The sequence below is a fragment of the Hakea prostrata genome, chromosome 8 (genome assembly GCF_041222555.1).
Source record: "Hakea prostrata isolate BN-2017 chromosome 8, UWA_Hpros_2, whole genome shotgun sequence".
Taxonomy (NCBI): Eukaryota; Viridiplantae; Streptophyta; class Magnoliopsida; order Proteales; family Proteaceae; genus Hakea; species Hakea prostrata.
In genome coordinates this window covers 24440504-24457086 of record NC_142607.1, presented here as the reverse complement: position 1 = coordinate 24457086, position 16583 = coordinate 24440504, and the positions used below count along the sequence as shown (strand labels likewise).

Below are 16583 nucleotides of genomic sequence, written 5' to 3'. Positions count from 1 at the left end.
CCTCTATTTATAATAAAGTGAAAAGAACATTATTACACAAATACCCTTAATTGGGTAACAAGAAACAGAAATTTACATGAACAAAAACTCTGGTAGAGTTGGACTCCTAGTAGACGACAACCAACACTCCCCCTCAAGTTGAGGCATAGATATTAGTCATGCCCAACTTGCCCACAATAGGAAGGAAATCTCCTTCCTTCAAACCCTTTGTGAAAATATATGGCACTTGCTCTCTAGACCTCACAAAAGGCATGCAGATGAGCCCTTGTTCCATCTTTCCTTTGACAAAAAACCTGTCAATTTCGATGTGCGTAGTTCAATCATGTTGCACACGATTATTAGCAATACTAATAGCAGCTTGTTGTCACAATATAATATCATAGGGTTTGGAACTTGGACTCCAATATCTTCTAGCAAGCCTTTCAACCATAGTAGCTCACAAACTCCACGAACCATAGCTTTATATTCAGCTTCGGTACTGGATAATGCTACCACATTCTGTTTCTTACTCCTCCAGATAACTAGATTACCTCCAACAAATGTACAGTAACCTGAAATTGACTTCCTATCAAGAGATCCAGCCCAGTCTGCATCAGTGTATGCTTCTATTCTTAGATTATCAGTGGGTGACAAAAGTATTCCTTTTCCAGGAGTTCCCTTTAAATATTGCAATATCCTGGTAACAGCCTTCATATGAGCTAAATATGGATTATGCATGAACTAGCTCACTATCCCCACGGCATAAGCAATGTCTAGCCTGGTGTGAGACAAGTAAATAGGTTTCCCTACCAGCCTTTGGTATCTTCCTTTGTCCACTGGTTCTCCCTATTTTTCCTTAAGTTTAGCTTCAGCTTCAATAAGGGTATCAACTGCTTTACACCCCAACATTCCCACTTCTGATAATAAATCTAGGACATACTTTCTTTGGGATATGAATATACCCTTCTTTGATCGAGCAACCTCAACCCCTAAGAAATATTGTAACTTCCTAGATCTTTAATCTCAAACTCTCTCCAAGAAAGTCCTTTAACTTTGAATTTCTTCACCATCATTCCCTGTTATGACAATATTGTCCACATAAACAATGAGAAGAGTGATGTTAGTACCTGACCTTTAGAAAAAATAGTGTATAATCAGCATTGCTTTGTTTGTTCCCAATAGAAGTCATTGCCTTTCGGAGGCATCCAAACCAGAATCTAGGAGATTGTTTTAACTCATAAATTAACATCTTTAACCGACAAACTTTCCCTGCAGTATTGTCATCGGAAAAACCATATGGGATTTCCATACAGACTTCTTCCTTTAACTTCCCATGTAAGAAGGCATTCTTTATGTCTAGTTGGTGCAAGTTCCAGTCTTTGTTCACAGCTACAGACTACAAAGCTCTAACAGTGTTCAGTTTTGCAACAAGGGCAAAAGTCTCCTGATAATCAATCCCATAGGTTTGGGTAAACCCCTTTACAACTAGTCTAGCCTTCAACCTGTTGACTGATCTATCCATATTTTGTTTAACCACAAACACCCATTTGCAACCCACATGTTTTTTTCCTAGAGGAAGTGTAACTAGCTCCCAAGTATCATTTTTCTTAATTGCCTGCATTTCCTTTACCATAGCTGCCTTCCATCTCTTAACAGCATAGGCTTCCTGCCAACTTTTAGGAACAGATATAGATGATAAAGAGGATATAAAAGCACGATAAGAGTCAGACAAAGAGTCATAAGAAACATATTTAGCTATGGGATGCTGAGTACAAGATCTGACTCATTTTCTAACAGCAATAGAAAGATCAAAAGAAGATACTTCAAGTGGAATAGTAGATTCTGATTCTGGAGCAGGAGACTGAAGTGGTAACATGTCACCTTTTTCCACAGTTTTGGCCGGTTGTAATGCTTCCTCGAATAACTTTGCACCTCCTTATTATGGTCAATCTTATTTTGAAAGACCTCAATAGTGTGCCTCACAGGAGTGGTCTCCCCCCGACCAGGTTCTTCACATGGTTCAAAAAACGGAGGGGGAGAATTTAAGTCCTTAGGTATATTGGCAAAGTCTTCCCCTGGTCAAAAAACACTTCTTGAACTCCTAAGTTGTGTTGTGGTAGTGTGATAGAAAGGTGTAGGAGCATTGTTGGAAAATGCCATGTCAGCATTTGCCACATCAGCCTCCATTGGTTTTGATGATAACAAACATGAATTACTAATGGCTATATTGAGTTGTGTTGTTTTAGTTCAAGATGATAACAAGTGGACCAACTCCAAGTCAAAGCCATATGCTCATGCTCAAGTCAAGCCCAAGCTAAGATCATGCCAAGATGGACAAGAAATCTAAGTCAAGATGACCATGTCAAGATATGAAATGCATGCACCACCAAAGCCTTCAATCACCTCAAGCTTGACTTCCACAAGCTTACTTTAACACCTTGGTATGTTCTTCAAGGTTGGAGAGAGGGTGAGAGGCAAAACCCAATGGCTTTCTTGTATTTTGAGAACTTGAGATTACTTGGGGAGTAGTTGATCAAGTGCCCTGTTTGTTGTCCTACTTTAGGACAGACTTGGCTTGGGTTTTTGGACTTTTTGTTCAATCTTAAGCCTCATACACTTTCCTACTATGTCCTAGGTCAGTCTAGTGACATAATATGCACATAATTACATACAATTACATTAAAGTGCATATGGAGGTGTCCTAAGTCCTAATTTCATCTAAGTCTTGATCATTGAAGTTCTTGAGTCTTCTTGTACTCCATTATTCATGATCATCTTCATGTTCATCTTGGCATGGTCATCTTGACTTAGATTTCTTGTCCATCTTGGCATGATCTTGGCTTGGGCTTGACTTGAGCATGAGCATATGGCTTTGACTTGGAGTTGGTCCACTTGTTATCATTTTGAACTAAAACAACACAACTCAATATAGCCATTAGTAATTCATGTTTGTTATCATTCAAACCAATGGAGGCTGGCAAATGCTGACATGGCATTTTCCAACAATAGGCTTTGGTGGTGCATGCATTTCATATCTTGAGCATACAACTCTTATTGCATCACACACACACAAGAAGTAAAGTGTCACACCTCTTGTTAAGGTAACATCCTTCTCTTATAACTGTTTTCAATTCTAGTCTAGGTAGATTAGAATTGGTTTTGGGTACTCTTGCCCGTGAACAAAGATTGATTAGGTGCTTTTGCCCATGAACAAAGATTGAAAAGGGTGCTCTTGCCCTAAGATAAACAAAGATTGTAAAGGGTGCTTTTGCCCCGTAACAAAGATTGTAAAGGGTTTGATCTCTACCCATTGTATTGAAAGAGAATCACTAGTGGAATACTCTCTTAAGGCCAAGAGAGGAGTGAACGTAGACTTGCAAAGTCGAACCACTATAAAATATTTGTCTTATGGTTGATTGTATTGTTTAATTTCATTTGAATTTTCAATTTACCTTGTATTTCCGCACAAACCGAAAAATTTGGACAATCCACTAGTTGCAACCTAATCACCCCCCCTAGGTTGCTCCAACAATTGGTATCAGAGCGGGAGCTCAAATTAAGATTGAAATCAATCTTTAAAAGAGTCAAAGATAATAGACTTTCCTTTTTATGAAGCTCCTTCAAGAACCGAAGGTCTTAACACCTCTAGACCTCCATACTTTGATGGAGAAGGTTTTGCCTATTGGAAAAATAGGTTTGAAGATTTTGTTTGTGCACATGATTTCGATGTTTGGAACATCATGACATGTGGACCAAACGAAGATCTTAAAATAGATGAACAAGGCAATAAGGTACCCAAACCCAAAGCCAAGTGGACTCCAACCGACAAGGTTAAAATTCAATTAAACCACAAAACAAAAATGTTTTTGCAATGTGCTTTAAGTGAAAGAGTCTACAATAGATGTGGCATTTGCAAAAGTGCAAAGGAAATATTTGATAAGTTGGTCGTCACATATGAAGGGACCGACCACATCAAAAAGATGAACTTAGATGTTTATATGCTTCAATATGAAGAATTTAAAATGTTAGATGATGAGAACATTACTTCTTTATTTAGTAGATTCACTAACATTGTTAACAAGTTGCATAGCCTTGGAAAGGAGTTGGCAAATGAGGATGTAACAAGGAGAATTCTAATAGCCCTTCCACCCTCATGGAGACCCAAAAAGAGCACAATTCAAGAAGTGGGAAATCTGTAAAAAATCACCATTGATGAGCTGATGGGATCTTTGCTTGCTCATGAAGCGAAGCTTGAAGAAGACAAGCAAGTTCTAGCAAGTGTGAGACATGATCGAAAGAAGAAGTCCATAGCTTTAAAGAGTGGCACCAAGGAAGAATAAGAAAGTGAGGGTGAAGGAGAAGACTTGGACATTGAGCTTTATCAAATTGCCAAAGAGTTCAAGAGACTTCTCAAAAGAAAGAAGCAAAGCATTCTCACAAAGGAGAATCTTCAACGGAACACAAAGGTAAAAATCTTTCTAAGGAAAGAACTTGTGTATCTAATGTTACTTGTTGTACGCGTAGGAAACCGGGTCACATCAAATCCGAGTGCCCGAATGAAGAAAAGAAGAAAGCCTATATGGCTGAAATATCCTACATCACAAGTGATGATGAAGAAGAAAAGGAGGAGACCGATGAAGAAAGAATCAACTTGGCATTAATGGCAAAGTCCAAGGAAGAACAAGAAGACCTTGAGGTAAATTCTTCCTATAATCTTAATTCCATTAGCAATGATAATAGGGGCTTAAATGAAATAATTGACATGAATAGGGACAACTTAATTGAAGTCTTGTCCAAAATAATTAAGGACCCCGAAAAAGTCCATTAAGGGAGAGTATAGTGTTATCTTTTCCTTTTATGCATTCATGTAGGGGGAGGGTGCATATGTGAGGGAGAGAATTTCTTCTTATGCATTAATCTAGGGGGAGCATAAAAAAAGAGGGAGAGTTATTTTAGGGGGAGCATTTCATGCTTATCTTGTTTTTTGTTAATGACAAAGGGGGAGTGCTATTTGAGGGGAAGCATCTCCTATATTGTGTGTTGATGACAAAAGGGGGAGAGATATGAATGAATTAGATAATTCATTGGGAAAACATGTGATAATATGCATATGAATGTGTATTCATTGTTGTTAATGATCATTCATATTTTTCCATCATTCATGTGTTTGTCATCATCAAAAAGGGGGAGATTGTTGGAAAATGCCATGTCAGTATTTGCCACATCAGCCTCCATTGGTTTTGATGATAACAAACATGAATTACTAATGGCTATATTGAGTTGTGTTGTTTTAGTTCAAGATGATAACAAGTGGACCAACTCCAAGTCAAAGCCATATGCTCATGCTCAAGTCAAGCCCAAGCCAAGATCATGCCAAGATGGATATGAAGATGGACAAGAAATCTAAGTCAAGATGACCATGCCAAGATGAACATGAAGATGATCATGAATAATGGAGTACAAGAAGACTCAAGAACTTCAATGATCAAGACTTAGATGAAATTAGGACTTAGGACACCTCCATATGCACTTTAATGTAATTGTATGCAATCATGTGCATATCATGTCACTAGACTGACCTAGGACATAGTAGGAAGGTGTATGAGGCTTAGGGTTGAACAAAAAGTCCAAAAACCCAAGCCAAGTCCATGTCCTAAAGTAAGACAACAAACAGGGCACTAGACAGTAAACCATCTGGGCAAACGAACGATTGTCTGTTTGCAGTTTCTGTGTTTTTTTAACCACAGAAGGCCAGACGGAATTCCGTCTGGTTTAACTAAGCCATAACGGCTAGTTTTTAACGGATCTTTTCCAGACAAATGACCGTCTGGACTGAAAATTGGACTAAAATTATGTCCGTTTTGTATCCGTTGGGGATTGGGCTAAGGTACTCAAAGGTGCTCTATATAAGCCCAATTCACCTCATTTGAGAGGGTTGAACCTCACACTTGATCAACTACTCCCCAAGTAATCTCAAGTTCTCAAAATACAAGAAAGCCATTGGGTTTTGCCTCTCACCCTCTCTCCAACCTTGAAGAACATACCAAGGTGTTAAAGTAAGCTTGTGGAAGTCAAGCTTGAGGTGATTGAAGGCTTTGGTGGTGCATGCATTTCATATCTTGAGCATACAACTCTTATTGCATCACACACACACAAGAGGTAAAGTGTCACACCTCTTGTTAAGGTAACATCCTTCTCTTGTAACTGTTTTCAATTCTAGTCTAGGTAGATTAGAATTGGTTTTGGGTACTCTTGCCCGTGAACAAAGATTGGTTGGGTACTCTTGCCCATGAACAAAGATTGAAAAGGGTGCTCTTGCCCTAAGATAAACAAAGATTGTAAAGGATGCTCTTGCCTTGTAACAAAGATTGTACAGGTTTTGATCTCTACCCATTGTATTGAAAGAGAATCACTAGTGGAATACTCTTTTAAGGCCAAGAGAGGAGTGGACGTAGACTTGCAAAGTTGAACCACTATAAAATACTTGTCTTATGGTTGATTGTATTGTTTAATTTCATTTGAATTTTCAATTTACCTTGTATTTCCGCACAAACCGAAAAATTGGGACAATCCACTAGTTGCAACCTAATCACCCCCCCCCTCTAGGTTGCTCCAACAGGCACCTTTCCTCTAGGACTCTCCCCCTAGAGAGGTGTATAATAAGGGCAAAACTCATTAAAAATTACATCCATGGAGACAATAGTTTTCCTGGAAGGAGGATGATAACATTTGTACCCTTTCTGAGTAGCAGAATACCCCAGAAAAATGCAGCATAGGCCGTGCGAAGCCAGCTTACTTTGGTAGGCTGTGATTCTGGCATAACACACATCCAAAAACCTTTGAGGGAATAACAAAAGAAGAGTCTCCCTGGAGAAGCTCATTAGGACATTTAAAACTAAATATCCTACTGGGCATCCTATTCATAAGGTAAGAGGCAGTGATGATAGCATCACTCCAGTATTGGTCAGGGACATTCATAGCAATCATAAGTGAACCGGCTATCTCTAAAATATGACAATTCTTCCTTTCGGCAACCCCATTTTGGGTAGTGGTATCAACACAACTGGTCTGATGTATTATGCCAGAGTTAGAGAGATACCTCTGAAATTCACCATCAATATACCCTGTGCCATTGTCACTACGAAGGATCTTCACAGTGGCATTGAATTAAGTTTTAATCATATTATGAAAAATCATGAAAACATCGAAAAACCTCATTTTTTTATTTTAAAAGATAAATCCATGTAGAATGAGAATGACACTCAATAAAAGTAACAAAGTACCTATGGCCAGTAATAGACACACGTCAACAAGGGCCCCACACATCAGTATGAATTAGTTCAAAAGGAATTAGATTTTCTATTATGAAGAGAAGGTAAATAAGTAGAATGAGTCTGCCTTGTAAAAATGCAGGCTTCACAAAAAAATTCATCCTTTTTACGAGAAGAAACTAAATCAGGAAATATTTTCTTAAGAGTTCCTAGAGGGGAGTGACCTAGCCTACTGTGCCACTAATGAAGGTCTGATAGTACCGAATGGACCTGATTAGAAGATGCAGTCAAAGCATATGTGATTAGAAGATGCAGTCAAAGCAGATGTAGATCCTCCAATTGGCTCCAACAGATAAAGTCCATTATATAGTTTACCACATCCAATCTCCTTACCCGTGACCAAATCCTAAAAGACACGGCAAGATGGGGAAAAATCACTTCACGATTCAAGTCATGTGTAACTACTGATAAAGAGCAAGTTAGTAAAGAAAGAGGGATCGTGTAAAACTTTAGACAAAAAAAGTGATGGAGAATGTTGAATGGTCCCTTTTTCCAGTAATGGAAGAATAAGAGCCATCAACAATTCTATATATTTTCCGGAAGTTAGAGCATAATGTAAGAAAAAAGAGAATGAACCTGTCATATGATTTATGGCTCTTGTATCAATGATCCAGGGAGCAGAAATTGAAGAAACTTGGAAGCCTATAAAAGTTTTACCTGAAGTACCAAGGTAAAGAGTTGGTATGGGTAGTGGAGGAAGCAGTAATAGAGGTTGTACCAGCAGTAGGAGACTACAAAATACGTCGCAGAGTAGCTAATTCCTCCTGTGAAAGACCAATGTTTGTAGAGGGTGTTGTGGAAACTGTCTCAAAAAGATCAGCCTTTGGTTTTCCCCCTTGTTTGTGCTCTTTTTTGCTCAAAATCAGCAGGTTTCCCATGGAGCTTCCAACAATTGGCATTGGTATGATATGGTTTGTGACAGTGCTCACACTTGACAATCTCCTTAACCAAATCAGATTTAGTGTTAACAGACTGTAAGGCTAATTTACCCACAATAGGAGCATGAAGTGTGGCTAATCGACGGCTTTCCTCACACTGAACAAAGGCATAAGATTGTTCAAGGGTAGGAAAGGGAGAACAACTTAATACTTGCACTTGGATCTAATCGTACTCCACATTTAAACTCGCCAAGAAGTCATATACCCGAATCTTATCAACGTGCTTCCTATAAGTAGCCACATCATCTGGATTAGTGGGGTGATAATCCCCATAATGATCCAACTCCTGCCAAAGAGATCGTAACTCAGCATAATATTGGGCCCCAATCAGTTCCTTTTGGGTAGTCTCATGAAGCTTCTTTCGAAGCTCATAAACATGTGTATCATTCTCCAACTGTCCATATGTTTCAGTAGTAGCCATCCAGATCTGGGTTGCAGTATCAAGTAATAGGTATCCACAGGCAATATTTGGATTCATGGAATTCAAAAGAAATAACATAATAAGAGAGTCATTCGAGATCCATTTATGTTGTGAAACACTTGTGGTAGACTTGGTAGTAGGTTTGATAGTGGCAACCGTAATGTGTCCAACAAGTCCTCTTCCAACAATAGTCAGGTAAGCAGATCGAGACCAAACCAAGTAATTTGTTCCATCAAATCTTATCGAAAGAGGATGAAGAGTAGGGTAGTGTTCGGAGCCAGTGGGAGCAAGAATACCATCGGTAGCTATCATGTTGAAAATATTGTCTGCAGTTTTTCAATCTTCACCCTTATAAAATAACACAAATGTCGTCGAACGCAATAGCCAAACCACCCAAACAAATCTAGGGAATGATAGGATTCTAAAGGTGCATATAAGGAACACCATGTTTTTTTTTAAAGGCCTTGGAACTATGGGGAATTATAAATAAACCATTGAAAAAAGTGAATTTGCAAATAGGTCCCTAAAAATATGCAAATTTACAATTAGATCCCTAAAAATGTGCAAATTTACAAACGAAGTCCCTGAAACATCAGTATTTTTTTCTGTTTTTGGGCTAATATAACCAGGTTAGGAGGGGAAAAACCAAAATATGGTTCAGTTTAGGCTGGTCTACTAGTCCATGCGATGGGCTATAGGTTATTACAAGTTAAAAGAGGGGTAAATGATGCATCGTCCCTGGGTTTAGCTAAAGTGGCGATGCAGGTCCAGATGGAGCTTACGAGAAAAGTGAAAGAGAGAAGAAGTTGGAAGCAGGGTTGATGGCGGAAGCAGAGTTGATGGCCCAGGTCTTTCTATTTCTTCTTTTTTTTTCTTTGGTCAATGGCGGAAGCAAGGTTGGAGGTGAAGGCGAGAAAAGGTGGAAGCAGGGTTTTTTTTTTTTTTTTTTCCTTTGGTCAATGGCAGAAGCAAGGTTGGGCGAATGTTTAGGTTGATGGCGGAAGCAGGGTTGGGCGAATGTTTTGCGATGGCTTCAAGAACAATTGCAGGTTTGGGTGATGCCTTATGGAGCAGTTGCAAGTGAAAAGATGTCTCAGCAATGGAGGTAGGTCTTCGTCAACGAGATTTTCTTTTTCTTCTCGAACTTAGGCTTTGATGCCATGTTGAGAAATATGATGTTGGTAGAATGGCTCGCTTGATCAGTGTGATCTCAAGCCCTTTATTATAAAGTGGAAAAAACACTATTACACAAATACCTTACTTGGGTAACAAGAAACAGAAATTTACATGAACAAAAACTCTAATAGAGCAACCCCTACTAGTAAGACAAAATGAGGTACAGGACCTTAGGGGAGGTCAACGCATGTGTGCTAACACCTCTCACATGTCTAGGGACTGAGACACCAGTTTGGGAAGGTCACATGGGAGATATTACACCAAATCAAGCAAATTCTCTTCAAAACCAAGGAGAGGTGTTGTGTGCTAGGCTCCAAGGTTGTGCTTTCTTTTGCAATCATATATTTTTTATGCTTACCTGAGATTTGTATGATTGAATACCATGAATTTATCACTTTATGTGCATGCAAGCATTAAGATTATGGGAGTGAATATAAAAATCTTAGGAATGATCGTTATAATGAGCATGTTGATACTTTCAACATTGTAAAGTTTAGCAAGTTGTATTTAATTTTGGTTATAAGATATGAATATGATAAAGAGATGTATATATAATACCATATAGAATGCTTCGTTAGGTAAACCTTAACATGCTATGGCCCTACCAACAAGGGTTATGGAGTTGGACAACCCTAGTGTGGGTTTTATTTTATGCTTGCTATGAGTGATATGTATAATGCAAGGTGCTAAGTAAATTAAGTGATGTGAGGTGATGAGTGGCAAAGATGTGAGGTGATGAGTGACTGATGGATGCGATGAGTGCGATGTTACTTTTGGGTTTCCCAGAGCTAAGACCAAATCCATGAGGGGTTGGTTCCAAACATTGTAGGTGTGATAACACTAACATGTAGAGTTACATTGTAGATCCTGTTTGGGCATATAGGACTGTATTTATTCATTCATCATACTTGTTGTGTGTTCCCCCTCACAAGTTCAGTTTAAATTACCTTGTGGATATTTTCTCTTTTTATATGATGGGACAAGTATAGGGGCCTCTGTGCAGCAGGTGGCTCAAGAATACAAGGGTGATGGTGCAGAGGCAGACACCGATCAGGAAGATGCTAGGCACGATGGTTGCATGCATGCTATGCATGTTCATATGGATCACACCTGGTTGATTAGCTAGCCGCAAAGCTAGTTCTCAGCGTGAGGAGGTACCACCACTGACTCCGAGGTCCACAGGGTAGACTCAGTGTCAGCATGAAAGACAAGGTTCATCACGTACATACAGCCATCGCAGACATAACCTTGGACATCAAGAACATAATTTTTAGATGGATATGGCAAGCTTAGCAGGCTCCATGGGATCCATGAGCTTGGATGAGCCCAAAGGACCTAGATACTGGAGACCATCATCATTCATTGATTCCCAGACCCAGGATAGTAGTATGGAGAGTGTCGGGTCTGCACCATATGGGCCTTATGGCTATGGATATGGGGGAGCATATGGTTGCATTGGGGGGGTCATCTACTTATTCTACTGATGACAGCAGTAGAATGTCTGCATTATGGTGATGGAGGTGCATCATTTGTGGACTCCATCTTTAGAGTACCATTAGTACTAGTAGTAGTACCATCATACACAATTGGGCCAGTTTCGAGTGTTGTATGGAGTCATTTCCCTAATAACACATTTCCTAGGATGGGATATCTACATTATGTTGATGACCCCACCTATAATAAGACAATGAATGAGTTCTTAGACAACTTTAGGCATACTGTGTCATGGGCAGCTTTTATCCAATATTCAGATTTTAGAGTGCTACTATAAACAGGGGATGGACTGGTTCCACCTAGGCACTCAAGTTGGACCTAAAGACTGAGACTTGCCTTTTGGTTATTGTATTCTGTGGTATATGTACTTTTGTATCAAACAATTCATATACACAATACAGTTTGTTCAACTTTACAAAGTTCATATTTCTCGGAACCTCTCATGTGTTACTATACTGAATAATACCAGTTTCATTGTTTTTGTTAGGCATTACATAGGAAGTAAGCAAGAAATCAGATGAAAAAATCATCAAACTAGGGGTGAAACTTCCTGTCAAAGTTTGCTGGGAGAAGTTCCAGGTTTCAACCGAAATTTCGGTCAAAACCATCTTGGTTTCGAGGCTGGTCAAAAATGGCCCCGAAACCAAGATTCAATCCTTGGTGTCGGGTCTCAAGTGACATTGGGTTGGGAACAAGAAACCCAGCGCGTTTAGGGTGGCGTGTGACACTAGAACCCTAAGAACAGGTCTTAGGACAAACACCAACTGGAGATCAAGTTCTGTAGAAGAAAACTCAAACTACAGCAAAGTTTGCAGTAATCCCAAACTCCTGATCCGACCCTGTGATATGAGCCATTCTTCAACTGCAAACAATGCTTGCAACAGACAAATTGAATGAGACATGGGTGAATGCTCTTCAGACAGCAGCAACAAAGACAAAAAAATTAGAGAAGGAAACAGAGCTTGACATTCAGTAGGTGGGGCTAGCCGAGTTGGCAAATACCAAATGATACGGAAGAGATTTAGGAAGCAGCAAAAAAACAAATGCTCAGTCAACACATCTGTCTGAATGGAAATTCTCTAGCTCTTTAGCACAGCAGCAAGGCCTGCTTGAATGTGGAAATCAGCAGTGGCATTAACACATTAATTGGTGGCCAGGAGAACAGCAAATTTGATGCAGGAAGGAGGTAGCAGCAGCCTTCAATAGTCACTCTCAATGGTTGCATCAGCTATTCAATAATCTTGGCTCAATACTGATACCATTGGGAGAGGAATTAACAAGATAAAAGGAAAGTGGAAAAGGTAGATGGACTTAGCCGTTGATAGCAAGGCTCCTTCATCCCTATGTGTTTAGCCCACACAACAAGCTACTGTTGTTTATTATCATTCAAACATGGGACAATAAATTAGGAGAAATCAAAGGTAAGCTTTAATGAATATTAAAAATCATTGTAGGCAGTGAACAGATTATATATATATATATATATATATATTTACATAGAGAGAGAGAGAGAGAGAGAGTGAAAAGGTTTGCTAAACAAAGTTAGAAACATCTATAACTAAGATTAAATCTAGACGCTGCTGAGTAATATAGCATAAACTCCACCAATAACAGAAATAAAGGAACTTTCTAAAATTAAAATTAGAAACTGCTTTGCCAAGAAATATGAACAATTCTCTGGGCATAAAACAGAAAGTACCAAATATGGAAACTAAATAAAATCTTTGTTCTCCAAAGCCGCCATTGAGAACCATGTAAGACCCAATGGAGATCTCCCAGGAATATTCTCACCAAGTCAAAATATGGGCTATGATACTGTTCACGTGAACAGTAATTCATCATCCTCCTCTTCTATCCTGTCCTACATAAATACCCCACTAGGTCTATATAATAAAACTGGGTCTATATAGTAAAGCTTCCAGGAGGTTCTGGCATTAACATGAAGCGTCCATTGGCTCCACTATCTTCTAGCAAGACTGACTGATGAATTTAGTCCAAGGTATTTTTCTGGGTACAATAATTCTGAGGAGGATTATTTCATTCAGATATCCTTATTTTCATCCTCATGAGCTCATTCTTAAGCATGAATAAGCTCAGAAGAAACACTAATTCTAGGATTCTTCTCGTATACAAATCTATATTGTCTTAAGTTTTTCTCCTCTAGCATTCCTTAAAAATATGCATTGAGATGAGTCAGACGACGAATGAATAATCGAACATAATGAGGCATGTAGTACAAGAAGATACCAGGCCATGGTTGAGAACTATGATAAACCACTTCGCCCACTTCTACACCAGTCTCTTCCCATGTTTCTCTCCTCACAGCCTCTTCCAAGCTTTCTCCAGGCTGAAGAAAATATTTAAAAGAAAAGTTAATTTAAGAATTTTGGTCAATAAAGATGGATAAAACACTAGAAGCACAAAATAACTAAATGCCCATTACAGGTTAGTCCTAATAAAAGACACACTAGCTCTTGGTGTAATATGCATTAATTCAGTCGGCAACTGCATAACCCATGATAACATACACCACTCCAGATGTTCTGAGACATTTAGTTAATCAACTACTAAGTTCTGATTGAAGCTGTATATATTGTTATAATAGAACTAGGAGGTGCAAGAAAATTGTCTCAATCATGAATACAGAATTAAAACCAAATAATAGTAGAATACCTCTATAAATCCAGCAAGGCAACTCCACATACGAGGTACAAATCGTGATTGTCGACTCAAAAGTGCACGGTCATTTTCTTTATCAATAACCAACATGATCACAACCTGCAAATCATTACCCACATAACCAGATAAACAATACGGAAAATAAATGTTTCAATAAAGATAAGTTATTTTACTAAACAAATAACAGCAGGATCAACATACCGGATCAACACGAGGATAAATTCTTTTCTTGCATGATTCGTTTGAGCATTGCTTACGTCTCCCAGCCTCCACTGGCACTGTTTTCTCCCCACAATGCCCACAGAAGCATGATATGCCATGCCACTCTAGCAGCGCTCTAGCCTGATCTAATTTAAAATATATCAGGAATAGCAGGAATGGTTAAACACCACTTCATAACTTGGATTTCAGATTTACAAACAGGCAAGGTGTAATAAGTACTATTACCCTCATCCAAAAGCTCTTGGAATTTTCATAATGCTACTGCAGTTACTCATAGAATTTCCATATTTCTTAAGGTATTGTGACCCTGTTAATAATGAGTTTTTGATATGCACCTATTGCTTTTCGTCCATATTTCATGCCGGGGGGGACAGAAGTTATGTTGATACCTTCCAAACTTGATGGTGTTGATTGTCTGTAATGCATTACTAGGAAAAGCCAATTTTACCATTGTATGTAAAGAGGCATAACTAGTTGTATGCGGACTACCAGTTTGCCCTAGTCCCCTGTCTTGTTCTTTTTCTTCCCCAAATCATGACTCCATCCCTAGATTGATACCCATCTGTAGTGGAATCAATCAATTCCAGCAGATTTACTTCTGGTGGAATCCTTCAGCCCCTTCTTCCCTAATATTCCTTTTAATCTAAGGAATGGGAAGAAAGAGAGATGGGAAAACCATAAATATCAACTATTCAATGCACAGAAACAAAATTAACACAAACAAACAAGAAGTTGCAGAAGGTTAGACTCTACTGTAGAAGATGATCCGTCAGAAGTGGTTCTCCATCATGCAATCCCCCAAATATCTAACTTGATCCTTGAAGACTAACGTATTCATTAAAAAACATGCACAAACATTCTGAATGCAACAAGAAGTACATCAGATTCATAGGCAGAAAGGTTTGAAAATCAAGAAATTCATGAAATCCAAGCATATGCTTGTCAAACATGAAGCCAATGACTTCAGTTCAGTCACCAGATCAACCGTTGCTGTGAGCAAAGAACTGACCTCAGAAACTGTTAGAATCGAGTCTCCAGACTTTATTCTTAATGAATCTGGTGGCTCATCAACAGAACCAGAGTATGATAACCTTTCGCTTTGGTTTTTGATTTATACAAAAGATTTAAAGCTGAAATATTCCCTTTTTTTTTATTTCATTTAAAATTTAAAATCCTAGGTGACTCATATTCCGTCTGTATAACTAGATTGGATTACTGAAACCAAGGTTTAAAGTATCGGCCCTTATCGTCCGATATGTATCGGTATCAGAAGCTTGTGATACGATACAAGACAATATGTATCTAAAATTTTGTTTTTGGAATCGTCTCTCGCGTATCTCAATGTATCAACCGGTACGTGCCAATACAATGCGATACATACCAATACAACCTCCGTTCTCAGCCTCTTATCCTTCTCGTTTCACTTTATAAGTTTTATCTTCTCTACTTATCCTTTTTCTTTGATTTAAGGGTCTACATTGCATTGAAGCTATTATTTCAGTCCTTATTTTATACTTCTAGATCATGAGCTTTTGCTTTTGAATTGCTTCCCTGATGGCTGTAGTTTACATTTTATTTGCCAATGGTTTGGAATCTGAAAAATTCAATTCCAAGTTGGTAGTTGAACTATAATTAGACAATTGATAGTAGACCAATTTGCCCATTGACACTGAAAGAAATTTCCTAGATTTGCACATCCCAAAACTTGGGAGAAGTAAATGTTTAGATTGAAGAAATGTGTAATTTTCCTTTTCTTCTCTAACCCAGTTTAGGAAAACTTCCTAACTGAGATTTGATTTTAAACTATTAATAAAGCACCAGGGGAGAGCCAACACATAATGCAAGCTCTCCCCCCCCCCCCCGTTCTCTTCTTTTCTTCTTCTTTCTGAACTTCCTTCAATCCCTAGGCTGATTACATGTTCTGAAACCCTAACAAAACTAAAATGGTGGGCTTAGGTGATTTGTTTGTGGGTTTTTGAAGAAACTACAACAACAACAATAAGCCTTGTCCCAACTAAATGGGGTCTGCTACATGGATTGTTGCCCTCCAATCAGTTCTGTTCGAGGCCATGCTAGATACAAAGCCTAAGCTATACATATCCTTTCTCAACACTTCTCCTAAGGTTATCTTAGGTCTACCCCTAGCTCTTCTAGTTCCTTCAATATGGATTATATCACTTCTCCGTACAGGGGCATTTATAGGTCTTCGTTGAACGTGGTCGTGCCACCTCAAACGACTTTCTCGAAGCTTATCACTTATGGGAGCAACTCCCAGACCAACTCTAATATGATCATTTCATATCTTATCCATCCTAGTTTTACCACTCATCCATCTTAGCATCC

At 38.7% G+C, this 16583-nt stretch overlaps 1 protein-coding gene across 2 annotated transcripts in view; it reads right to left on the bottom strand.

The window, feature by feature from the left end:
* Positions 1-16583, bottom strand: part of NUDX19 (nudix hydrolase homolog 19) — a 68509-nt gene that overhangs the window by 31054 nt on the left and 20872 nt on the right. For both annotated transcript variants that reach the window (XM_089164573.1, XM_089164572.1), the window contains exons 2-4: positions 14220-14360; positions 14013-14117; positions 13587-13686 (exon numbers count right to left, since the gene is read on the bottom strand). In XM_089164573.1, coding sequence (XP_089020699.1) covers positions 13587-13686; positions 14013-14117; positions 14220-14360 — 346 coding nt within the window. The remainder of the gene's footprint in view (positions 1-13586; positions 13687-14012; positions 14118-14219; positions 14361-16583) is intronic.